A 27,645-nucleotide genomic window follows, 5' to 3' on the forward strand; every position below is an offset into this window, starting at 1 on the left:
CACATATAAACGGTGCATGTTATTCTATGAAAAAGGCGCCTTTCGGCGTGATGACAGTGCAAATGTGACGAGACTAAAAAGTTGGTGCAAGTGGCTCGCTTAATGCGTAAGCCTATTTACGCTAAAAAAAAAAAAAAAAAAAAAAAAATAGCTAACTGGAGTATCACTTTTCGCTAGCTGTTTTTTTTTTTTTTTAAGGTACCGCTACAACAATGATCTTGCTCATTCAATTCGTGGGGGGATAACCCAGTACTCCTTCGCGCCAAATGTTAAAAATATACGCAAGTATAACCGCTTCACATTTTGACAGGAAGATTCCTCTGCTCGTAAAAAATTCACAGAAAAGTACGATTATACAATGCCCACCGCTATTTGAATATTCCACGTGTTTACATATCCCCATACTGTAGAATACCCCCTCGCGTGGGAGCCATGCAGAGGGATTCCCACCCTTCCAAATTAAAAGCTATGAAGAGTCAAATTGTTCTCGTCTGCATTTATGACATAATTGTTGCTTTCCCTGTAGAACCAGGTGCTGGACAGGACCTTCGATTTATCTTCAGTTTGAATCGTGTAGACTGGCAACTTGTTCAGCCTCACGTCGTATATATTCGTAAACCCATCATGTGAGGACGATAAGAAGTGGATTCCATTTTTGTTCCCACAAAGGGAGGTTACCACTTTATCATGGAAAAAATATTTATGCTCATTTAGCGATATGACTGCTTTTTCCTCTAAGCATCTGACATCGAATAATTTAATAACGGATTGATCATCTGCAGTTACGAACAGATTTTCAGTCAAAATGTCACTGCACATTATTGCTTTTCCATATGGAAGAGTAGCAAATAGGTCTGCCGTATCTGCATCGTATATTTTTATATTTTTTTCCAGGCCTGTACATAAAAAGTGGTTATTACTATTAAAAAAGGTTAGGGCTGTTATAATTCCCACATCCTTATGTATACACTTTTTCGGAGTTAAGACATGCTTCATTTTTCTCTTATTCGTGTTATTTTCCGACTTGTATTCCTTTAACTTCTGTACAATTTCGTTATTATCATACAGGTTTATTTTGTTATCTGCACCTCCACTGACAAGTAACGACCCGTTCTTACTGAACGCAATAGATTTAACCATATCGTCGTGGTTGCCTAGATATAGTTCACTTCTGGTTACTATTTTCTGATCCATTTCTTCATTTAAAAATGCCCTTATAGTCCCATTGGATAGTCCTACAGCCGATTCGCAGTACTGTACATCTCCATCAATTAATTTGTCATTTTTACATACATTAAATGCAAATATGGGCATATCAGCCACTTTCCGCTCATCAATTTTGGCGAAATTTGACATATCATAACAGAGGGTACTTCCTCCGAAGGTGCTACAGTATAGCTTATCTTCAATTATGATTAATTTTGAAATCCATTCTGAGATTTTATCAATTGGGGTACTTTCCTTTTTCGTTATCGATAGTATGTATTTTATCTGTATCACATTTTCCGAGAGGATATTATTAAGCTGTAAAAATTCTTCTATGGATGATCTTAAAATTTGATCATTTATTAAAAATTCAAAGGAAACGTTTTCATTTATATCGAGCAATGTTTTGACCATTCTTGACAGGTCGATTCTTTTGAAGCTAGCTGGAATTGTGTAAATCGTGTCTTCCATTTGGTACTTTTCATTAGCCACGTCCGATGTGAAATATATCTGTATTTGCTTTTCCGCCTCGTTCGCCTGTTCTTTGTCCGACAAGTTGTCGGCATCACTATCGATTGATTCTTCACTGGAGGAGGAGTTGCCTTCTCCCATTTCATCGCTGGAAGTTTCGCTCTCTACGACTTCCTCATCTTCAGAAGCATCATTTTTCCCTTTGCCCAGTTTGTTGCTGCGCGCCCCCTTTGTTTTCCTTCCACCTCTTTTCATTTTTAGTACTATATTTTGTAACTTTACTACGGTTGAACTATAGTATACCCTTTTCTCTTATTGTTGTACGAATGAAGTTTCTTCTTCTCTGTATAAGCATATATATATATAGTATATAATGCGGATTGCCTTCTTTAAATCACCACAGCAGCACCGTACATTCTTGAAAAATACGAATGTAACGAGTTTCCCTCACCATAGAGGCGTTCTTTCTAGCAGAGAATTTTTTACCTTTCAATTACATTTTCGCTATTTTTGTGCGCAAAAAAGGGGATTAAAAATTGCAGTTGCATTTTGCTCATTTTTTTTGCCTTATAATTTTTTATGAAGGCCGCAAGAACGACTTGACTTCATATATTTCATGTTCCAATTCACCCTACATATTTTTGCCCCCTTTGGTGATAACACCGTAATTGGAACCGCCGGCATAGAACGTTTTGTTTTTAAAAAATGGCTATTCTGGGAAATACAGATTTAAAAAAATATATATATTCTCATTTTTCGCATTTTCTTATGAACACGGAATAAAAAAAAAAAAATTTCATACTTTTGAAATAGCTATATTTTAGACTAATTTCCCATCTTAAGGGCATAAATAGCTATTTTATTATTTTTTTTTTTTTTTTTCCTTAACTGTTCAGGTGGTTTTGCACAAAAATGAGTTTAACAGAGTGTGTTTTACAAATGCGCATAAAACCTGCGGGCACACGCTTCGATAAGAAAAAATGATATAGTCGTTGTTGTATGCCTCTTCGATCTATGACAGAAAAAACTTAGCTCATTGAAGCATGCGATCCCTTTGTGCGGTCAGCTCCATGCATTATTTGTCTCTTTCGCAAGTGGTTGCAAATTTGGAATGTTGTTTTAGGGATGCCCCATTACATACTACAGGGCATGCGTGTGCAGGATGGGCGTTAAAAGGTTTTTCCAGCTCTTACAATTACGAGCTGCGCATAGGTATGCATAAATATGTGCATACATGCAGTCATAACGTTGGAAGCATGTACATGATGGCTTATTCCTTGCTACGTATACTTACACTTTTAATATTGGAATATAAACAAACACGCGCAGGACCAGCGGTAACATATTCATTATGGCGGGTGAACGCACGGGAAAGGGGGCGCAGGGAAGTGACTTTGCAGGTACTGCGAAACGGCCACTATTTTTGACTATCCATTATGCAGTTTAGCCCCCTCTACGCATTTTTTAGAAAAAGGACCCCAATGAAAAGCAACGTGATGGCCATGTGCAGCACGAATAAATGTTACCCATTCGTGCAACAGTTGATAACAATTTGCAGCTATTTTTTCATCAATCATGGTTAAAAGGTCTGCGGGATTACGCACATATGGATGATGACCTATATGCACACAAAGGTGCCCACACGAATATGAGCATATGCAAATATGTGTACATAACAAGGGGCGCATAAAACCCACGAGCAAAGCGTGCACCACAAGAAAGAAATCTGCACATGAATTCGCTTCCCTTTTTCTTTTGCTTAAATGATGTTTGAGCCCTTTTAGGACGCCGCCGCACTAACCCATAAAATTATGCGCATTAATGCCTTCCCCTTGGTGAGTAAACGACGCTTTGGTTTCATCTGATGCAAAAATTGTCATAATTTTACTGAACAGAAAAAAAAAAAAAAGGGCAAGCGGTTGGGCGAACGAGCGAATGAATAAAAATTTGCTTTCATTTTCCCCCCCTCGCATGTGTCTGAATTTTCTTAACTGCACTCATGTCTGTGGAAAAGCTAGAATGTTCTTATGTAATAACTGCGTCATGTGGAAGGACAGGCGATTATGCAAAAGGGTAAATATTTTCCGTGATTGTCCAAAAAAAAAAACGAAACAGCGCAATCGTTTTTTCATTTCATTTTACACTATTTCCTTTCCCGTCCACGTTTCCGCCGAAAGTTCAAATTACGCAACTGTGTATGAGCAAATGGTTGAAATTATTGCATGAAAGGGATATTGCGTAATCAAAATGGTACACTTGTCCGTCCTGCACGAAAGGGAAACAAAATTTACATCCAATCGCATTTCCGCGCACACTCTCCCGGCCACGTCCGTTTTTTCCACCCCAGTACAGTAAAAAAACAATTTCACTCGCCAAAGGAAGTTATGAATACTCCTCTGATAATATACCACATCCCCTCGCTCAGTACACACCGCGTTTTGCATTACATTTTTGTCCCCCACGAAAGAAAGTTAAAGACACATTCGTAGGACGCTCGTGGCGCATTCATATTAATTCGAGTGTCATCGTAATGCCATGTGAATAACACCCGCCAAGTGCTAATTTTTTCTTCCTTTTTTTCCCTTTTGAAATTTTCCTGCGAATTAACCACCCCATTTTTGGTGCTTACCCCTTCCCTTGCCCCCTACGCGTAAATTCACATGTGCATGTGCAAAATGTGCAATAAGCAATAAAGGAGGTATGCCATTTGCGCGAAATGGTTTACTGCCTGTGCAACACGTCCTGTTAATCAATCGCAATTCGTTTAAATTGCGATGCAGTGTGTTTCCTGGAAATGAAAATTGCATGCAAATAGACACCTTTTGATTGGAAGTCGACTAAGCAACTACGTGGTGCTCGTCATTTCTGTTTCCTCCGACGTCAAAGGCGTGTATGGATATGCAGGCACTTATGCCAACAAGCATACATTCCTACACGTATGTGCTACGGGCGTAGTGGTCACCCCTTTTTTGCGATTCCCAATCCCCTGCGACGGCGGTCCCTACTATACAGGACAAACCTCAATCAAACAAACAAACAAACAAACAGAAACGTGGGAGAAATGAAAAGAATAGCCCAAAGATGTTTTTCCCCCATTGTGTACGCCCTACTATTGTTGTATCAGAAGGAAGCCAACAGCTCATACGTAGACGTAACTCTACTAAACGATAACCTCTTCGATGACATGATAAAAACGGAGCTGTCCTACATGAGCAACCACTTAACATTTAATGACAATAATAAATCAAACAGGAGAAAAAAACGAAATGACCCAGCGGTGGATGACCTGGTTTTGTTAACAAGTATGTTATCTCAAATTATTCCATCCAATTTTTCAATTTACTCATTAGACATTCCAAACCAAACAGTAAGTAGCGCAAGCAACGATGTAAATAATTTTTTAGATTTCATAAATTTATACGACTCTGAAATAAACAACACAGTTACGAACCATCTGAATCAGACACAACCAGTAAAAGGCTGTGAAGATGACATAAAAAATAACAACTGTGGTGAGGACGTACTAACATGTATTACTTTAAAAAAGGATAAATTGTCTGATAGCTGTAAGAAGAGTCTGAGTAACTCCCTCCTGTACTCCTGCATCGACGATGTTATGCTCTACTGCGCGGATTATTCGAAATTTTCAAAGGTACACAAGTGCCTGAAAAAGAATTTTTATCACTTGCGTAATAAGTGCCTTAACATTTTAAGCTACTATGAAAATATAATGCACAAATTGCACAAAATTAAGAATAAGCCCTACAAGAATGAGGAGCATTTGTTTTTAGAAAGAGAAAAGGGAGGAGTAACAGTCGGCAATTCGAGCAGCGCCAATGATCATGATAATAACATCCCAGACGGAAAATACAACCGGACCGTTAATGACAGTCGAAATGGGAATGACGCGAAATATAACCTCTTAAACGATAGTGATTCTAATCCTAAATCTACCATGGCTGATAATTTAAGAAAAGGATATGGTCATTATATTTTTCCGTCCATGGATTATAATTATCTGCTCGATTTCAATTCAAGAAGCATTTCATATAAATCCTTTTTGTACTTTTGTGTTTGCCTCCTCATTTCTTTCCTTCTGTACATATTAATTATTTGTATCAAGAAATATTACGTTACGGATTCGAACAACTTTTTTGTAAAAGCTGAGAAGACCAAACAGGCACAGTTGTGATGGCGTCACTTTCAAAGGGGCGCTCGCTTCAGAGATGGTTGGAAGTTGTAATCCTCCCCTTTCGCCCAATTTTAAGAATTAAAATGGGTGGAAGGAAAGACACCTTTATGTGGAGCCACAAATAAACTTCCAAAAGTGCAGAATTGGAGAATACCTTTGGGCTGGTCGTCAGGGGGGGAACCTCATTTTGGGTATCCTTTACACCCTTTTTTTTTGTGATGAATTTTTTTGGTAATTTTTTTGTTCATAATTTTTTGGCCGTTTTTTCGGCAAATTTTGGTAATTTTTTTCCCTTATTTTATTTCATTTTTTTTGATGGCCACATAGGCAGGACAGAAGACAGAGAGCCCTACACATTCTACGAACGCTATCATTATTTCCGCGTATATTTGTTTTTTTTCCCGCAACACATCCCCCCGTTGTAATTAGTTATTTTATTTCACCCCATTTTGCTTTATTATTACCATCCCTGTTGTTATTTTTTTCGTTATGGTTATTATTTTTTCCCTTTTTTTTTTTTGTGTTTCACTGTTCACTTTGCTTTCTTCGGATTGAGCTTTCCAATTTGTTCTGCGCCATTTCCGTCTACCCCATGTTTCCTTTCATTTTTGAGCACTTTTATTTCGCTACGTGTTTGTCGCATATGTTCCATTTGACTACGACGTATTTATAACGTCTTATATATGTGTGTAACCTCCCTTTTTGATTCTTGCCTATTTAAATAATTTGCCCATTTAAGTGCATCCAGTGGAGGTTTCCACGTTGTTCCTCTTTAAAAAAAAAAAAATGCCAATTTTTCTGCAGTGTAGGGGTATTAAATTGGTAAGGAGAAGAACGAGTGGTTTCTCGCTATTTCTTCACAGATGAGTAGTATGCAATGCAATTACTGTTGTCTACGTTGAGCGTATCCATATAAACATACACGAACGTGAGAACGTATGTTCGATTAACATTCTGCATTGTTGGGACAATAAATCCACTGTGCAGGTAGGGATCACAGCACCTTGTGGGAATACTAAGGTTTGTTATTTTGCATTGGCATATGTAACAAATGAACGATTTTTTTTATTTTTTTTATTTCCCCCTTTCGAATTTGTGGAACGCAAGTATGCATCCTTCAGTTTTCCAAATTTTAATACATTAAGGTGTACCAAGCTATCATGCCAATTCCTTGCATTCATATCGGCTAGATGGATGCTTAAACTAATTTTCACTGCACCATGTGTAGTAGTGGCTTAACACATACGTGGAGATCCCACACTACGTGAGGTACTAAAAGAGGTGTGTTTTTTTTTTTTCTTTTAGTGGAAAAAAAAAAAATTACGAAAAGGAGATAACTTAAAAGGTGTATAGTTACAAGAAATAGTGCGGCTTTCCCATTTTTTTTTTCTTTTTTTTTTTACACTCTTTTCCAAAAAAAGGGAGGCGTATCCTTTTTACACCACTAGTGTAAATTTTTGGAAAAGAACATAAAACGTGTGGTAATGAGGTGGGAATTAAAATATGTCAAGCCGGATGAACTCACCTTTTCTTACTTTTATAACACCCTTCGCGTTGGAAACGCGTGAATGAAATTTGTTAGCTTCCACGCTCCCGCTAACCGCAGAAGGGCACCTCTTCATCGGGCACATGCGGCCACAAAGAGATTCATTTTTTTAAATTCGTGTTAACACGTTAGGAGGAAGAGAGCCAGCTTATCAGTGGAATAAAAAAAAACGAAATGAAAAGAAGCGAAACGAAACAAAACGAAAATTAAGGTGTGCGCAATTTTTCCTAGCACATACATTATTCATTTGCGAATTATAGAGATACGTGGGCAAGATATTTCACACTGTGTTCATATGTAGCTTGCCATTTGGGAGTTGGCCCTAATTCCCCTTTGTGGCTACTTACACATGAAGGGAGTTTAATTCGTTTCATCCCTTTTGTCGTACATTCGATTTGCGGGGGACGGCACGTAAGTGTGCCTTGTCTTATCACCTTCGTTCACGTTTTCCTTACATTTTTGCTTTCGCCTACTTTTTCGTTTCCTTTTTTTTCCTCTGGACGATTTCTCCAAATGAATATCCTCCCCGAAGGCATAACTATTTATTAATTTACTTTTAACAGCAGTGAAAAAGGAATAAACCAGTTTACCCTTTTTTTTTTCCTTTTTTTTTTTTTTTTTTTTTCCTAGTTTGTTAAATTAAGACCCGCGCACATTTATTAACTAGACACGCTACATATTGGGGGAACATTTGATGACGCCAAAATTGGGCGTCCTCACCACCTCATGCCATTTTTTATGCCATTAATGAACCGGATTAAAAGGAAAAGACGACTTCCAAAGGGGAATTTATATTTGCTTACATGTGAGTATATGCCTTCTATGTAGCATACACATTTTATGTGAAGTGGTAATCTCCCACGGTGGGTACTTCATAGCGGCATCGAGATTGCACATTTTTTCCCTTTTTTTTTTTTCAATTTTGGCGCGATACTGGGCATACTTATAACGAAGATATCATTACTATTATGTTACATCGTTTCATTTTTTTTTCCCTCCCTTATATTTCCCTGTGCTTATCAAATTAGTGCGATCACCCACCCAGTGAAATTGCCTTACCATATGCCCACGCGAACAGTGCCTTGTTCTATGCGTATTTCATACGTGGGCGTGTCCAAAATGAAAGGCTGTTTTCGCAACGCCGTTAATTTTGTGTTGCAAATATAATTGCATTTTATTTGCATTGTTTGTTTCGCTTCGTGTGCATTCGCTGTTCTTTTTTTTCGCAACTTCCTCGACCCCGCTTGTCCAAAATGACGACGCAGGCGAGGACGAAGGGGTGGGAAAAGGACTCCAAAATAAATGCGGACTACGAGTATGAGAGGTTGATCAAGCTGGAGAATAAGTTCAACATAAAACCATGGCTGAGTAAAGGGCAGAAGGAGGGGTACCTGTACAACATAGTACCCACCGTTCTGAATGTGGTTGTGAAGAACTCGAACAAATCGCAGAAAAAGACAGGTAATGCAAATGCGCCAAGATGAACGTGGCAGCATCACAGCATATGCTAATCTGACGGCGTCCTTTTTCACCGATGGTCCTCCCATTTCATTTCCTTTCACTGATTGTCCCCCCTTCAGGCGTGCATATGTACTTCGTGTCGGATAACAACAAGACGTGGAGACTAACGATGTTCTACCGTCCGTACTTCTACCTGAAGACGAAGAACATCCACAACTACGAGGCGGTGACAAAGTACCTAAGGAAGGAGTTAGACAAATGGAACGTCGAAATAGATTACGTGAAGAAGGAGGACCTTAGTCTGTATGATCATCTAAATAAGAAAAGGAGCTACCTGAGTAACATCTTCTTTAAGCTCTCCTTCGACACTATAGAAAATCTCCTGAACGCAAGGGATTTTATTTCCAAAATAATTGAACGAAATAAGAAGAATAAGGAGCGCAACAACACCTCAAATAGCGATAAGCACATATTTAATGAGTACGAATATGAACTGTCACAGAGCAAGTTGGATTTTTCCTACAAGCACGATGTTTCCTATACGAAATATGATGAGTATGGACAAACTGGAAAGGTTAACAAAAATGATATTGGAGCTGCGAAAAAAGAGGAACAAGGGGATTCTAAAAAGACACACACGTCCAACAACAGTACAGACAACCTGGGGGGAAAGGCTAAAAAGAACGACGCACACGTAACGGTGAGCACACCAAAGTTGAACATGAACGAAATAGTAGTAACTACGAAGAGGCAAATTCTAAGCAAGGAAGAAATTTTACAAGAAATAACAGAGATATATGAATACGATGTGAAGTACACCACCAGAATATGCATAGATCAGAACATCAGATGTGGCCTATGGTATAGGATCACCAGGGACGAAGAAGAATTATACACAGAGACGGATGCAGTCCATTTTGAAGTGTTAAATAAGAAGGTCCTTGCCCCCTTAAATGTGCTCGCCTGGGATATTGAATGCTACAAAGATGAATTGAAATTTCCAGATAAAGAGAAGGACGAAATTATCCTCATATCCTATATGTACAATGCGCAAGGGTATCTAATAGTTAACAGAAATGTCATGAGCAAAAATATAAGAGAGTTTCTATACAAGCCAAATGAAGAATATTCCGGAGCAGGGACGTTTAAAATATTTAACGAAGAGAATGAATATTTCCTTTTAAAGCGCTTTTTAGAGCATATAAAAATTTTGAAAATCCACATTTTTGTCACGTACAATGGGGACTTTTTTGACGTTCCGTATCTTTTTCGAAGATGCGAGATTAACAACTTGAGTGTACCAAAAGAAATTGGGTTCATCATGAATAACAACAAGCAGGAATGTGCATGCAATTTTATCCTAAATATAGATGCATACAAATGGGTCGAACGGGATTCTTACTTACCTAATGGGTCCAGAACATTGAAGAGTGTGTGTAAAATTAAGTTAAAATATAACCCTACAGAGGTGGACCCAGAACTTATGGTATCCATTGCGAAGAAGAACCCACAACATTTGGCTGTATACAGTGTGTCAGATGCAGTTGCCACATTTTATCTGTATGATAAATTTATCCACAATTTTTTATTTGCTTTATGCTCCATCATTCCGATGAACCCAGACAACGTTCTAAGACAGGGAAGTGGAACCCTATGTGAACAGCTACTAATGGCAGAGGCGTATAAAAAGAATATTCTCTTCCCAAACAAGTTCAAGCCTGCATACAATCAATACTTCACCGATGTAGAAAATAAAAAAAAATATTTTATCTATGATGATTCCTTTGTTGGTGGAACTGTGCAGAGTCTAAAATGTGGTATCTATAGGGATGATCTGAAGGAGCATTTCAACCTAGATGTAGACACGTACAAGTATTTACAGCAGAATGTGGATAGCATTATAGATTTCTGGGTTGAAAAGGATCTGAACAAAAACTGCAGTCCTAGTGACCCAAAGTATATTAACAAAAATCAGATCATTAATTTGAAGCAAATTAAAAGCGACATTATGGAGAAGCTAAATTTCTTCATCCAGAATCCCAGCATTAGCATATGCCCCAACATCTACCACTTGGATGTTGCCGCCATGTACCCGAATATTATTCTATCTCACCGTTTGCAGCCAAATGCCATCGTAACACCCGATCACTGTTTCAACTGCTCCTTCTACAAGCAACGCCATTTATGCCAGAAACAGATGGTGTGGAAGAGGAAGCTGGAAATTTCCCCCATCGATTATGGCCATGTGCTATCTCTCATGCAGGATCTGAAGACACGTCTTTTCTACCCACAGAAGAGCTTCTTCAAGATGAACAACAAGGAGGAGTCCGACAGCAGCACGAACGAAAATTCCGCGGACGTGCCCGTCAGCAAGAAGAAGTCGTAAGTTCCTGCGTTGGGGGGTCATACATTTCACCACCTCGTCTACATGCTTAACCATATACAATAACATCTTCATTATCTTTTACCCCCTTAGCTGGAACGAGCTGACAGAAAAGCAGCAACACGACGAACTGATGAAGGTGATAAAGGACTGCTCCCAGAGGGTATTCAAAAAAACAAAGGTCGCCAAGGAAGTGGACGCCTCGAGTTTGGTGTGCCAGAGGGAAAATCCCTTCTACGTGGACACCGTGAGGACCTTCCGAGATAGGAGATACGTTTACAAGAAGGGGTTGAAAGAATGCGAACATGAAAAGAAGGAACTACTAAAGGCAAACAAAATAGACTACATGAAGATTCAAGAATTGGACGATAAAATATTGCTAAACGATTCGTTACAGTTAGCGCACAAGTGTATATTGAACAGCTTCTACGGATATGTGAAACGAAAAAGCAGTAGATGGTACTCAGATCAAATGGGAGCCATCGTGACTTACACAGGGTCACAAATAATAAACGGCGCATTTAACCTTATCAACAAAATTGGAATACCCGTAGAGTTGGACACAGATGGAATCTGGTGCATGTTGCCAAAAAAATTCCCAGAAATATATGACGTGTACATTGTAGACAGAAGCCTTCTGAACAGAGTGAGAGAATATGAAGACAAAACGGAGGAAGAACTAAAAAATGACGCGAGTGTGAAAAAAGTAGAATTTGAATTCCCCACAAATATACTAAATTTTGAGATGCACAAAAAATGGACGAACCACCAGTACCTAATTTATAACGAAAGTACAGACGATTACGAATGCATTAGTAAGAATGAAATTTTCTTTGAGCTGGATGGTCCCTGGCATGGTATGTTCCTCCCCGCATCGGAAAAATCGGATGAATTGTTAAAAAAAAGATACGTTGTCTTTAATGACAAATATAAAATTAGCGAACTGAAGGGATTTGAAATTAAAAGAAGAGGAGAACTAAGAATCATACAGAAATTTCAGAGCGAAATTTTTAATCACTTTTTAAAAGGCAAAACGAAGGAAGAGTCATATTACTATGCTTCCCTTACTGCGAACAAGTGGAAAAATTTAATAGACAGTAAAGCAATCGACATAGATAATGATGATGAATTATTTGACCTCATTTTGGCAAAGAAGGTGCTAAACAAATCGGTGAAGGAACAACCGAATGCTAAAAGTTTTGGCATTACCACTGCTAAGAGGCTGAGTGAATTGCTCTGCAATTCAAGTTACGTGGAAGACAATAATGTGTCTACCCAATTCATCGTTGCGTCTAAACCTATAGGATCGGACATTACATTTAGGGCCATCCCCATTCAGATATTTAAAACAAACGTGGAAACGCAAATTCACTATTTGAACAAATGGCTAGGTGTTAAGTTCCCTCCTGATGTCCCCGTCAACGTAAGGGATATAATCGACTGGGATTATTACAAGCAAAAATTAGAAGTCCAAATTTTAAAGTTAGTCATTATCCCCGCTATTAAGCAAAATATTAACAACCCAATTACGTCCATTTCTGTGCCCGAGTGGCTCAAAAAGCAAATTAACATTTCAGAGGGGAAGCAGAAAAAAATTACCGCCTTTTTTGTTAAAAAAAACGTTAAAAAAGAGTGCATTTCTAATGATGAAGCTAGCAGTAGTACCCCCGTAAAAGGAGAAACGAACGAGGAGGAGAAGAAAATGAAGGTAGACGATCCTAGTTTGCGCTCCCTGGAGAAGAAGAGCCCTTTCCCAGTGGAAGGCGCCTGCACTACGATGAATGTTACAAATAACCCATTGTATAATGATGCCCCCCCGGTCAGTGCGAAGAAACGCTCACTGGAACAGTGCCTTCTGGAAAATTTCATCTCAAAGCGGAAGAAGCTGGGTCAACTGCACGATAACAGCTTGGCCGGCCTTACGCACAGCAACTCTGGTTCTATTCCCTACAAAAAAGTGAACTCCTTAGACAACGGCCTCGATAACAACGTCATAATTATTAACCACGAGAAAATCAACAATTTGAAGTACACGGAGCTGTTCGAAATGTTCCAAACCGATTTCCAAAAGTGGATGCAAATAAATAACCGAATATGGAAAAATAATCGAAGCCAAATTAAGAAAATCAGAAATGAGGACAAGTCTAAGAGGAAGAAGTATTCCCTCGGGGATGAGGAGGAAGACCGAAACGGAAGGAGAAGGAGTGGAGCAAATTCCTTCTCCCACCTTGCCGATGCGGATGATGAAAAGACTAATGCCCAAAAATTGTCCACCCTGGAACCGAAATATTTGCACTCCATTCAGAACGCGATGGATATTGTGCACCTGTACAAGAAGGTGAAAAGGAAGAAAGTAGCCCCCACGTCAAAAAAAGGAAAGCATAATAACACAAACCCCTCCGCCGTTGGTGGAAACAGTTCCAGTGCCCCTATGAATATCTCCACAAAGAACGAAAAACAGACTTTGCTAAAACCATACTTTGAATACTTCAAACACGAAACGGAGTCAGATTCTTCCAACGATGAAGGTGACATATTCAGTGATACGAATCTGATCGACGAGCATGATGACGACGGAATATACTACGCAATTGTGTCTTTAAAAAATATGAACAAATTTTACAAAATAAAAATTCAAATTTATAGACATATTTACATCAATAATTATGATCCCCTGGACATAAAAAGTAACAACAAGATTACCATCAAATTGGTTTCTGCGTCTGGACCGTCCAACTCCCCCGACAGTGAAAATTTCAAATTTCACGCCAACGCATTTGCACACTGTTTCTTACCCAGAAATGTAAAAATATTTAATTTATACGAATTTATTATGTCTGAGAGGTACTTCAACAGATACGTAGTGAACACGCTGAATGCCAACTACCACGAAAGTATTGTCTCTGTTTACGAGACGAAAATTCCACTTTACTTTGATTTCCTAAGCAGATATGGAAACTCCGTAGAAATCGACTCGAATAATTACAACTCCATTTTTGATGAAAATAAATGTTTTAAATCGCACTGCTTCTCCAAGGTCGAGAAGAACAAACTGAAAAATGCTTCTCAAGATTATTTGGATGACGTCCATTTTGTATATGTGCACATTTTCCACACTCTGGTGGATAATGTGTGCAACCGTATCTTCATCGGCGTATACGATCAGTTTGATGATAATACAGATGAACAGCTGTTGGGGTGTATGCTCATGTTTAGCGGCGTCGGCAAGGAGGGTGACTCCCCCTTCAACCCGTATGAGGTCTTCCTCAATTTTACACACCTACAGGGCGATACCAGCGTGAACAACACAGTGGATGGGGAACACGCCCATAAGCAAGCGCAAGGGAACCTGCTCGACAGAGACTTTTTCATCAAAAACGTGCAGAGAGATTTCCTCTTCATGTACCATTACCGAAAGTTCGAAACGTATTTTGAAGACAACCCCAATGTGTATAAAGTGTTGGAGCATTTGGATCTGTATTTGAATAAATACCGAAGCAACATCCTGACGGGAAAGAAGAAGTATATCTTCTACGTTTCATCCACCATAGATAGGAACAAACTGGGATGGTGGAGCACCAACAAATATTTCCCTTGCTACTTTTACAAATTTGAAAATCCTGCAAAGTATCAAAACGTAAGTCGCATCACTTACAAGAAGGATGCATTCAATTTGTCTCTACAACTCTTTTATGAGAATTATCACAAAGTGGAAGAAGATTTAAATTTTTCTAGAATATCGAATATACCTCTTTTCAACTTGCTAAATGTGAACAGAAAAAACCAGAAGCACAAATTTATATATGATACGCTGTATGCATCTTTCTTGAAAAGATATAAGGGGATTTTATGGCTGTCCTACTTTGGGCACTACGATTTGGGAATCCCCTGCTTAAATATCAACAACTTTTGTGACTACGATTTGGTGAAAAAGAACAGTGACATAATAAACCAAGGCATTTACCGTGGTTATATAGTGCACCTATTTTTTAATGAGTCCCTCATTTTTAACAGCGTTAGACTGTTCACCAAGTATGCTAATGTGAAAGCCTCCACTGAGTATTATCACTCCTCGATTGCTAGTAGGAATACCCACGTTAAGAAAGGGGACCACAAAGGAGGGGGGGGCACTGAACATGACGCTGTGGCCAAGTGGCGCCAACGGATGAAGTACGTAAAACAGAATGACCAGATGGAAGATGAGTTGGACGAAGATGACATGTCCACGACGGACGACAATTATAACAAACTGGGAGGAATTGCACACCGGAAAGGAAGAACGGGCTTCATGCAATATAGAATGGGTGATGGTACGAACAGACATAGCCACCAAAACAGCGACGATGAATGGGATGACTATGGTGAAGACGACGAAGGGGATGACCAGTCCAACTTGAACGAAAAAAAAAACATAGTCAAAAATAAATACGACATAAATACCATCGTGGAACAGAATTCACACGTCTCCCAGTTTAGTAACCACGCATTCAAAATATTGGGGAGGTCACTAGAGTACCTCATATCGAAGATCTCCTCCCTGTCTATGCTAGTAACAAGTAAAACCTTCGAAAGTATCTCCGAAATTTTCACGTCCTTCTACTCGTGGGTCTCCAACAATTCCAGTCTTCTCTACGATGTGGCATTATACAACAAAGTGTTAGAGTGCACAGAAATTTACCAAAACAATTTAATCAACATAATGAAGAAAAAATTTAATGCCAATATAATTTTTGCGGACTTTAGAAATTTCGTTATTTCCTTTAATGAATTTTCAGTCATATCGGGAAGAAATATTTTAAAAGGCCTAATCCAGTACTTCTCCCACAGTGACTCCATTTATGCCAATGTGCCTTTTTATATTAAACAGGAATATATTGCAGCTTGCCAATTTGATAAGTATAATTTTATTAGGTATAAGGAATATTCCAATCCGAATGAAGAAAACACGGATGAAAATTTAAAAATAATTGAATATCTTCCCCCCATTTGTGAATCCTTCCTGAGGTATGTCCTGGACGTGATTACGTTGAATCCTTTGCAAGACATAATCACGCTGTATGATAAGTTGGATCCCCACTGTGGCAAACAAGTGGAAGGGGGAGTGTTCACCTTATCCACGCCTGACAAGCCAATCCGACCAGATGAACAGAATGCTAACAAAAACGTAGATCACGCAGAAGCAAACAGGAAGGACGAAAAGAGCTACTTCAACATGGTCCTGAAAAGTGACAAATTAACGGACAAAATAAGCCTAACACAAAAAGCACAACTGAAATATATTTATGACAATTCATTTGACGACATGGATGAAGTGTGCGAAAGTTTAGCTTTGATCAACGAAAATGTAGACGTGCTGTCATACAAATTAGAAGAGAAGCTAAAGGATCTGTGGTTCATGCCTGGACATATTTATAAAAAAATTAAAAAGTCGATAAAGTATAAAAAATATTTAGTGGAAAATTACTGGCCATATGATGATGAAGAAATGGATGAAATGGACGAAAGTAACATTAACATGGTCCCATTTTTATTTCCAAAAACTTTGGGAAATCTAGCCAAAAGGGAAAATAACTGGAGATTAGAAATTGTTAAGTTCTGCATATTTCTCATGCAAAATGATAAGCTGCTAAACCTTGAGAATGAAAACTCTAATGAAGCTTTCCACGAAAAAAGACACGAGCTTTTTGAAATTGTGGGGGACAGTGAATACAACAGGAAAAATTCCCTCTGGAAAAGTCCCTGCCCAGAATTAATTTTAAAAGATATCTTCTGTGAAAATTGCTCCTCAGTGTACCACATGAATGTTGTCACCAGTTTGGTGGAGGCAGAGATTAATGGAAAACCGTCCTTCATTTGGTTGTGCAAAAACTGCAATTCCAAATATGACAACGATTTTATTGAACTAAAAATTTTGTCCCTGCTGCAGGAGACCTTTGATGCGTATAATGTAAGTTTTTCTGTTCCATTTTTTTTTTTTTTTTGCACTGCGCCGGGGAACACACACTTTCTGGAAGGGATGCCTTTTCTTGGGTGGCCATCACATCCCCGTCAGCGTGATGCAGCACTTTCTATTCAGATCATCACTCCCCCCCTTCTTGTTTCCCCCATTCCTGTGCAGGCCCAAGACCTCGTATGCAACAACTGCAACGCCATCAAGTCCTTCTACCGCAGGGCAATTTGCAAATGCGGCCAAATCTTTACGCCCCGTTTGGATATAACCAACTGGACACGAACCCTCGAAATTATGGAAAATTTAGGCACCATGCTAAACATGCCTATATTGCTAGACGTTTTGAATTCGATGAAAACGTACCTTGTGTAAACGGATCGTTTTGCTTCATCACTATGGGGTTCTATTTAACGAATCCATTTAGCAGCGCGATGTAACCGTGTGTTTTTTCTGCATACGTGCACCATTTTGTCGCGTTCCCCGAGTTGACCAAAAAAAGCCAACTCATTTGTGACGAATTATTCTTACTTGTAATGAAAAGCGTGCACACCGCAGTTACGAGGAATTACTTCTTGCACATTAGTAAAACAATTATTAAAAAAAAAAAGGCGTAATTCCTATTAAGGAACTATACACACTGGTAAAAAAAAAGGCACCTATAAATGTACCATACAACAAAAGAACGAAAGCGCTTTAACAAAATAACCAACCATTAAATTACATTTTCTCCTTTAATTCTTCCCAGTTTGTGCATCCCAATTTGGTTTACACTATTTTTTTTTTTTTTTTTTTTGCCTTTCACCATGGGTGCAATGTCTGATTGCGTATAGCTCCTATGACCCTCCTCCCGCGCATAGAAGCAAATAACTATATGCGCACCCGTTTCAGCTCCGTCACTTCTAACGTATTCACTAGATATAATGCCTATCATTCACATGTAGAGATAACGCCTTCATTCTTGGTCCTTTAAGTACGAGTGGACATCTGCAAGGGTTAAGCGTAACGTGTGTGGTAATGACTCATGTTTGTGAATATATGAATCCGTATGCATACACAGGGAGACTCTGTAACTCTTCCCCCGACGGAGCAACTATTACAATCGCGCAAACACGCAAATTGTAGCAAAACGAAAAATCGGCGCTCTTTTTTATATTAAAGGTGCCGCTTCGGAACAAACGAATGATTCTACTTGGGAAGCTACGTGACAATCGCGCCATTTAATGTAGCTTTATTGGGTTCGAAGCGATTTTGCAGGGGGTGATGCTGACATGTTTCTTTCGTGACTTTCCCGTTTTTTTATTTGGCTTCTTTCTCCTTTTTGTGCTCCCTTCTGTTCCCCCCTCAATCTAATTTTACCTTTAATAATCAGGTACTGCAGCGGGTTGGGCAGGAAAGCGTGGAGCGGCTCAAACGCCGAGGCAACAATATCCCTGCGTGCAGGAGGGTGGCATCGAGTTGGGGCAGATTGACAGGGAATACTTACGTAAGGAAAGTGGAACTCTTTTATAGTTTTTATGACGGTGCTAGCGCCCATGAGGTTATGATGTCCATGGGTACATATATATATAATATATATGTGTACCCATTTTTACACACTCGTGTGTGCAAAGCACTTACTGAATCCTCTTTTTATGAACTTTCAACAGCCTCTGCTTGTCAGCCATGAACTCTTCTTCGTCGACTTTTCTCTGGATTTCTTCCACCCTCATCAGGGAATCCAAAGATTCCAACACTTCTTGTGTATCCTCCACGGGGGCCTTGCGCGGGGAAATGAAGAAGCGAATGGAAAAAGGAAGAAACAGAGTTTTTCTTTTTCGTACATTTTTTTCCTCACAATATAGGCAGTTTTTCTTTTTTCTATTTTTTTTTCCTTACGTGTATATTTATTTTAAAGTCCTCATCACGGTCTATCATTTTTTTTAACTTTGAACGGTTGGCCTAAGTAATAGGTAAGTCAAATTTAACAAAAGGTTTCTACTTTTTACGAACATTATTGGGGTTCTTTCTCAATTTACTACACAATTTAGCTCCTCAGTTCGCCTTCGTCTCGTTCTTTTTTTTTCCTTTCTTTTTTTCTTTCTTTCCTTCCATATTTAACTTACAGGACTTATGGGAATAATTTTTTCATTTAGAACAAAATTATTCTGAACAACACACCAAAGGAAAAAACAAATGGACACAATAAAGTAGTTCATTTTAGCTAGCTCGTTCAAAAAAGTATTTTAAAATGACGAAAACGTGTGTGGAATTTTTACTTGTAGTGGATTTATTTAGACTTACACAAATGTATTTTCATATGTGTGCACAACAGTACTTATGTATAATATTTTCCATTTAATGTATTTTACCCAAAAGATGAAGTCACTTTTCATTGGACTGATGTTTCTACATTTTCCATTAAACTGAGAATAAATAGGACATTTCTTCGCAGCCAAATATGGGAAGACGAAAAAAAAAAAAAAAAAAAAAGTTATGTAAATACATCCTTCCAGCTAGCTCTTTTTTTTTTTTTTTCTTCATTATTGAAATAAAAAAAAAACATATGAACAGTTCAGAAAAGATAACAAGTCATTTACTAACATTTTACGAATTTGAAGTTGCCTATATATGGAACATATTTGCAGTGTGCATTTTTGGGTAAGTGGTCGATGAGGCCAAAACTTCCCTTTGCTCTTAATTTTTTTGAATGTGCAATTGTCCATTGTTATTCTACACGTTTTTCATTTCTTTCAAAGGCTTGAGCCACGCGAAAACATTAAACTGGTTTTTCTGCTTTTATAGAATTTTTAAGTTTTGCAAAAAATTTCTACTTTGTTATGAACTCTACAGATTAATTGAAGCGGAAAAATTTTGCATATGCGTACGTACAAATTTTATCACCCTTTTTCCTTTTTACCATTTTTGGGGTAAACCCTTTCGTCTAACGTGATCCCAAGAATGTGCGCGTAGAAGAAGCTTCGTTGTAAGTTCTCCGCTTTTTCTTATACCTAACTTTTTATGCAGATATGGGAAACAGCCAAAAAAGGGAAAAAAAAAAAAAAAAAAAAAAAATTGAATTGAATTGAATTGAATTGAAATGAAATGAAGCGAATCAAACATGTTACAGCAATTTACGGGATTAAATAGGGATGTGAGAAAAGGCCGTAATAGAGTAAATCCGTTGTTGCATAATAACTTCCTAATGATTCTTCCTGCTTTAACAACAATTTGTGAAAAAATTGCACCATTCTGTTCTGGAGCTTTATAGAACTTTTCATGACAATCTCGCACACTTTTCACTGTTATCATTTTTTTTTTTCCTTTTTTTTCCCTTTGCTCTAATTTACGAATTAAGTTAAAATTTATGAACCCGTGCTCTTTTTATGAACGACCCCCGCGCAACGCTACTACTCTACACACTCTTTTAAAAAATTTCCTAATTGAGATATTGACGAATAATCAAAATAAAGAACATGGCTTGTTAAGTTTTAAGAGAGTGTCGCTATGGCTTTTTGATTTACACACGAGATAAGTGAATACATAGTTGTTCCCCTATCAGGTGTTTTGTGCGCATGCAGTAACTCCGAAACGTCGAAGCGCAGAAAAAAAAAAAAAAAAAATGAATTAACCAATTAACAAATCGAACAACAGTTGCTTTATTCCGTGTGTAAGTTTTTTCAACACAAAATTTGCCCAACTGTTCCACATATTTTGAGCAAGTTTGTAACAAATATATATACACACCACAATGTTTTGAAGAAGCACATGATATTCCCATTAGGTTGAAGTTTTACACATATATGAGAGAGCCGTTTCGACTATTTTGAAATAGGGCTTGCTAAATTTTTTAAGCTTAAAAATAATTTTTTGTTCTGATCCCCGCGCTCTATGCGAAGCTCTTTAACAACGCACCAAGTTTATGTGTACATAGGTACACATTACCCACCCGCATAGAGGGGACGTTCCACCACAGATTAAGTGGTTGCACCTCACCACATAAAGGAGACGCACATTGTACGTGCCGAGAATACCCCAACCGTGCATAACGAAATGGAAAGCAAAAATGTTCTGCACGGAAAAATACTTAGCAAACTATAAAAAGAAGAAAAACAGACTAAAGGAAGTAACCCGAAGATGCCTCAACCTAATCGACTCCAACTACCAGCACTTAACATCGTTAATAAGGAAAAAGAGCACAAGTGATCTGTTAACAAGCTACCAATTTAGTGACGATGAAATAAAATTCGATTCAGACGAAAATGTACACAGTAACGATGTGTACTTCCCAGAAAGCACATATACAAATAATGACTTTAAAAATTTGCTCGGATGGGTACCCAGAAATTTAGTAGTGACAGAACCGATTACAACGGACTCCATCCCGTGTGCATTTTTCTTCTCAAAAAATGATGATAAACTATCAACAGATACTAAAATAATTTTATACCTACATAAGTTTGATGAGGATTTAGGCACGATAATTCCAACAGTAAATGCCCTACATAAAAAATTAGAAATGAATATTATCGCAATGGAGTATTCAGGATATGGAGTCAGTTTCGACACGTACGAACAGAAGCTTGTTTCAATTGTGAACGATTCATTTACTCTTTTAAAATTTATTATTAACTTTTTGAAAATTCCGTGCAGAAATATATACATTTTGTGTTACGACTTTTTGGCTAGCTGCGCTATAGAGGTGGTAAATCGATACGAAGACACGTATGGCAAAGGGGAGTCCCTAGGCGGGCTGGTCCTTATGAAACCCCAGTTGCTTCATGTTGTTAGCCATAATACAGTACCCTCACCTTGTGAACAAGATGATAATATTGCTTTAGGGGGTAAACGGCCAAACGGAGGTGTTGACGGAAAAAAAAGATTTACTGGTCAGTGTGCAGATAACACTTTTGACGAGGATGCGCCAATTGGGGGTGGCATCCTTGACGGAGATGTTCCACATTGTGAGGATGTCCCCTTTTTTGACGGACGGACGAGGGAAGAAAGCCACTACGCGGTTTCCAGCAAATCGAAGCAGAAAAACTGCACAGTGACAACTCCGAAAGAATTGCACCACTCTCTCGAATTTAAGAAGGACGAGGAAGTAACCTACAACATGACGAGCAACAGTGTGAAGAAAAACAACTTTGCAAAAAAAGAAGTCCTTACCATTCGCAGCAACGTGTGCAATCAAACGTGGACAGGCGTTTCCGTAGGTGCGAACTCTTACCTGTCCGGAAAAGGAATAATCACTTGTAATATGTCGTTATTTTACAGTGATAGTGAACCCCCCTCAGGAAGAGAAAATAACAACATATCCAACTGTCTAATGAAGAGAATATTAAAAGACACATTTGATATAGAGCACTCCATAAATTCAATCAAGTCAATTTCGTGTCCCATTTTAATTTTTCACCCTGAGAATTATTCCTATAAAAATTCGAGTTCCTACATTTTGCTGGATAATGCAAAAGAGTGTCACAGGAAGGCAGCTTTTTTATTTGATTTCATGAACGAAGATTTTATCACGGCCTTTAAGTGGTTCTTCTCAGAAATAGCCAATTCGCAGGGGCAAGAAAAGCTATTTAAAAATTTGCTTTATTTGTATGAACACCCGTCATATGATAGGAAGGACAATGTTGGTACAAGTGGCGGGGTGGACAACCAAGACAATCGTGACATTGATAGCGAACAGAGCGAAAATACACGTACCCATTTAGAAGAAATACGTAGAGGTAGCTTTGATTCAACATTTGGCGAAATTGATGATAAGAACTTTAATGTACCTCCTAGCAACAGTGTCAGAAGTAGCACTATCCTGCAAGGGTGCAACTCACATAATGCCCTAAGCGACAGAGAAGATTCTCCTAAATGTGATACTCACAGTTGTAGCCTCCCTAACAGTAGCATTACCATAAACTTAACTGATGAAATTTTCGTATGTCCACAAATGGTTCAGGAAAAAACCCACTGCAAGGAGGTTGCCGATGCTCGGCGTTAACCCCCCTTAGTATGGCACACTCTGCGCGAATAAGCATGGTACATTTCATGAATATTCGACGTACCACTTCCAAGCAACATCCTTAACACTGATAATTGACACATAACCGCAAAGCATAAACCCTGCAAATATGAACACTGAATCCTATAACCCCAACCCTAAAATCTGAACCCTAAACTCTAAACTCTTAACCCTAAACCCTAAACCCTGAAACCTGAACTCTAAAACCTAATCCCTGAACTCTAAACCCTAAACCCTAAATCCTGAACCCTGAACCCTAAACCCTAAACCCTGAATCCTGAACCCTGAACCCTAAACCCTGAACCCTGAACCCTAAACCCTGAAACATAAACCCTAAATACTAAACCCTAAACCCTAAAGCCTGAACCCTAAATCCTAGAACTCTAACCCTAAATTCTGAACCCTAAAACATTAACCTTAAAACTTGAACCATAAACAATTAACCCTCAACCATAAACCTTGAACCTAAACCCTAAAACCCTGAAACCTAAACCCTACAACCCAAATACTGAACCCTAAGTCATTAACCCTAAAATCTCAAACCTAAGCTCAGAAAAATAAACCCTGGATCCTGAACCCTAAACCCTAAACCCTGGATCCTGAACCCTAAACCCTAAACCCTGAATCCTAAGCCCTAAAACCTAAATCTTAAAAACCTGAATCATTAACCCTAAACCCTAATCCCTAAACGTTAGAGCGTAACCCTAAAATCTGAACACTAAACACTGAACCCTGGACACTGAACCCTAAATCCTGAAACCTGGACACTGAACCCTAAACCCTGAAACCTGGACACTGAACCCTAAACCTTGAACCCTGGACACTGAACCCTAAACCCTGAACCCCGAATCCTAAACCCCGAAAACTTAGACCCTAAACCTTGAAACACTAAACCTTGAAACACTAAACCCTAAATCCAAAACCCTAAACCCTAAATCCTGGACACTCTGAGCATTGAAAAATGTTTTGAAACGCTCTTTTGATGTTAGGAACCTGCGAAATAACGACACAATAGCCTGATTATTAACTCTATAATGCTGTTTTTAATACTTTCAACCCTCGAATTCTTCAAACTCTTTTAAGCCTCCTGAACTCTTTAATCATATAAAACAGGAATGAAAATAGGTGTGGGTGTATGCATCAACATGTAAAATATAGTCCGCATTAGGAGGAGGATGAATAGATCAGATGGGGGAGTGCACTATTTTAGTGTGAATAACATATGTGTGGTATACTTACCATGGAAGGAAGATGAAAAGGAAGAATTTACCACGGTTGAGCAGTTAGAAACAGACGAAGGAGGTGTACCATAAAAAACCACCATTATGAATGTGCACACTTTTATTCCTAAATAATCCGCACAGTTTGTTATGCTATATATAATTCATTCCTGTAATAATTTAGGATATTTCAATAGGTATTAGTACATGTACGCATGTGTAGAGGGAGGATGTGTGCTATCTCTATATTAACTGCGCAATATGTGTACACACTTTTTTAATGAAGCATGATTCAGATAATAGGAAAACTTAAATAAATGCTAAATACTAAAATTTCGTAATAAAAAAAAAAATTGCACTTTTATATGCAAAATATTTGAGTGGGGTAAATAATAATGTAATGTTATGAATGACAGAATATAATGTAGTAATGTAATCAATGTAGGAGGAATGTATAGGGACTTTTCCCTTTCTTCCTTTCCTCATTTTTTTACGTTAGTATTCTAATACAAGCACTACCACTTTTGTATTAATGATGTACATAATGGTTTAGCATATGTGAACATTATTTCATTATCATTCAGGAATATTAATTATGTGCATGGATGGGGGAAGTGGGTAGTTGGTACTTACCCATAGGAATCCTAAAGTATGCAGAACATCTTACATATTTATTCCGTATGAACACATGAGGATCAAATTTAACATAAGTGTGTTATATACGAAGAAAATTATTAAAAAATGGCAGGTACAGGAGCGTTACCCTCCGAAATTGTGTACAATCTGCTAAAACAAGGTATAGAGTGTGGTGGACAGGAAGGAAAACATGAATGCTGCCAACACAAGGGGGAGAAATTGAAGCCAGTGTTGCAGGCGCGGCTGAGTAGTGGTGTAAACATGGCCACTGGAATTGAGCAAAACTATTGTTACGTATGTAAAGAGAACAGGGACGGAGGCCTCCCATCCTACTATAAGCCCTGTTATTTCTTTTATTATTGGTTGGGGAATACATTATCGGGAAAATTAAAACAGGGAGGGCAATTCCAGGATGTTATGAATGAAATATATAAAGCATTAGGACCATTATTTCCAGGTGAAAAATGTGAAAATAAATATCCTGACATGGGTAGACAATACTTCAAGGAAAGAAAAGAAATATTCGACTACTACTACAACTGCAGTTATATATGCGCAAAGTTACAACAAAATACATCCATTTATCAGGAATATATCCGTCTCCTCGAGGAACCTGTTTCAGCCTATGGTCATATGAATAGTTATTGTGCAAGGGTTTCTGGGGATAGTTCGTATTGTGCAGAATATGATGCGAAGTATGATAAATATAGTAATAAAAAATTATCAAAAAAAACGTGTGCTGCAATAAAAGCAGAAGAAACTGCAGCTGCCCGAACAAGAGAACAGGCTCTTGCAAGTTCTACAGGAACCTGGAAACCTGGTTCTTCGGGACCAGGTTCCACTGCCTACCAGAACACTGGTACTCCAAGACCATCGGGTTCTACTGCAACTTGCAGTCCCGAATCGTCCGGTTCCCCCTGTCGAAATCCCAATCAAGCCGGCAGTTCTGGAAGTTTTAGTGATACTAAATCTGGCCTTGATGGAATCAATGGTGGGCAAGGAAAAGGAGGGAGTGATGGTGGTGGTAGTCATAGAAAAGAGCCTGAAGCTGTTAGTGGTAGTTCTGATGGTGGTAGTGCTCCTAGCAGTGCTGTGGCACCTGCTGCTGTGTCTGGTGGACTTGCTGCAATAGGATTACCTGCGGTTTTGTTTTTTTTATATAAGGTACAGTTACCACAAAACACTTTAAAACATAAACAATAACATATTCATTACTATATTTTTTTCTTTTTTTCTTTTTGTGTTCTTTATTAAAAAAATGTTTATATACACACATACATATTAATCGAACTATGCGCTTCTGTATATATATATGTGGGGGATACATATAACACATATTTTACACCCCTTCCTCCTTTCTTCATTCAGTATAATCTTCTACCTTTTGGGATAAAAAACTTCTTTGGAGGAAGCAGCAAAAAAAGAAGGTCCGTCCGACGGGACTTAAACGTCTTCTCGGATGACTCAACAGAATATTCTACAGTGGGCTCATCATCCTATTTAACAGCAGCAGATTCCACAGATGGTGATTCGACGGATGAATCTACCGTATATGGTGGGCAAACATCCAGAGGAAGGAACAATAACAATATAAGAGAAGGAAACAGGAAGCATATTAGTTATCAAAGTATGTAATATAACACATTGTGGAATGTAATGTTTCCTTCCTGGAGGAATCATAAATAACCGAGGAGTTCATACAATCCCAAAACAGGTTGATATTTCTTTTTTCTCTTTCTTTTCTTTCTTTTTTTTCTTAATATTATAAATTAATTCAATTTAATTTTTTCCTTTTTTTTTTGTTATGCCAATTTGTCCTTAAAATATTGATCCTTTCTGTGTGCACACACATGTGTGGCATGGTAAAAAAATTTGTATAATTGGTACACACAGTTCCTTTCTTTTTTTTTTTTTTTTGTGTAAGAACACACTCTTTTTTTGTAAGAACACTTCTTTTTCTTCCGGAAATGAGCACATGTATGTGACGCTTCGCTAAGTTGACCTTGCGCAAAAAAAAGCAGAGGAAGCCAAGCAAGCCTCTCTTTTTTTTTGGGTAGTAAGCCCCCTTTTTTTTTTTTTGGTGATTGCTTCTTATTTGGTTGCTTCCTTATTTGGTTTGTTGTTGTTGCTTCGCCCCCCTTTTTTATTGTGTGTGTACACTTTTTCCATTTCTTTTTTTTTAAAATTTTACAGGGGTAGACGGATTATTTTTTTTATGATAAAATGAGAAAATTCCTTTTTTTTTTTTTTTTTTTTCTCTTACATTTTTATGTATGAATAAACGCATGAGGAAGGAATACTCCAAACGGGGGTTCGAAAAAGAAAAAAAGAGAAGTGCCGACCTTTTCAAAAAAATATTTAAAAGAAAGAAAAAAAAATGAAGGAAAAAAAGGAATGGAGGAAAAAGGAATGTAGGGAAAAAGAAGAAAATGTCTCTTTTTTTATTCCTTACACTGTATATAAATTGTGTTCACGGTGTTATTTATGCGTCCCCCTCTTGAGGGAGGGAGGTGGCACACACTCATTCAACATTCCAAATGTGTTACATTCCACAATGTGTTCTACATGCGACCGTAACCTAC

At 38.2% G+C, this 27,645-nt stretch overlaps 5 protein-coding genes across 5 annotated transcripts; 3 read left to right on the forward strand and 2 right to left on the reverse strand.

The window, feature by feature from the left end:
* Positions 1-459: 459 nt before the first annotated feature.
* On the reverse strand, positions 460-1,932 carry PCOAH_00033740 (Microtubule associated protein; the record flags this gene model as incomplete). Its single annotated transcript, XM_020060168.1, has 1 exon — positions 460-1,932. One exon carries the CDS (start codon positions 1,930-1,932, stop codon positions 460-462), a length of 1,473 nt encoding a protein of 490 aa, XP_019915847.1.
* Positions 1,933-4,738: 2,806 nt separating this feature from the next.
* PCOAH_00033750 (Uncharacterized protein) lies at positions 4,739-5,869 on the forward strand (the record flags this gene model as incomplete). The annotated part of the gene is made up of 1 exon (XM_020060169.1): positions 4,739-5,869. One exon carries the CDS (start codon positions 4,739-4,741, stop codon positions 5,867-5,869), a length of 1,131 nt encoding a protein of 376 aa, XP_019915692.1.
* A 2,799-nt stretch (positions 5,870-8,668) lies between these two features.
* On the forward strand, positions 8,669-17,581 carry PCOAH_00033760 (DNA polymerase; the record flags this gene model as incomplete). Its single annotated transcript, XM_020060170.1, has 4 exons — positions 8,669-8,876; positions 8,996-11,258; positions 11,353-17,206; positions 17,378-17,581. The coding sequence occupies 4 exons, from the start codon at positions 8,669-8,671 to the stop codon at positions 17,579-17,581; spliced, it is 8,529 nt and encodes a 2,842-aa protein (XP_019915549.1).
* A 200-nt stretch (positions 17,582-17,781) lies between these two features.
* Positions 17,782-19,642, reverse strand: PCOAH_00033770 (Uncharacterized protein; the record flags this gene model as incomplete). Its single annotated transcript, XM_020060171.1, has 5 exons — positions 17,782-18,193; positions 18,566-18,639; positions 18,827-18,966; positions 19,085-19,147; positions 19,312-19,642. 5 exons carry the CDS (start codon positions 19,402-19,404, stop codon positions 18,162-18,164), a joined length of 402 nt encoding a protein of 133 aa, XP_019915934.1.
* A 1,609-nt stretch (positions 19,643-21,251) lies between these two features.
* PCOAH_00033780 (Uncharacterized protein) lies at positions 21,252-23,186 on the forward strand (the record flags this gene model as incomplete). The annotated part of the gene is made up of 1 exon (XM_020060172.1): positions 21,252-23,186. The coding sequence occupies one exon, from the start codon at positions 21,252-21,254 to the stop codon at positions 23,184-23,186; it is 1,935 nt and encodes a 644-aa protein (XP_019916031.1).
* Positions 23,187-27,645: the final 4,459 nt, after the last annotated feature.

Source organism: Plasmodium coatneyi, chromosome 11, assembly GCF_001680005.1.
Source record: "Plasmodium coatneyi strain Hackeri chromosome 11, complete sequence".
Lineage (NCBI taxonomy): Eukaryota > Apicomplexa > Aconoidasida > Haemosporida > Plasmodiidae > Plasmodium > Plasmodium coatneyi.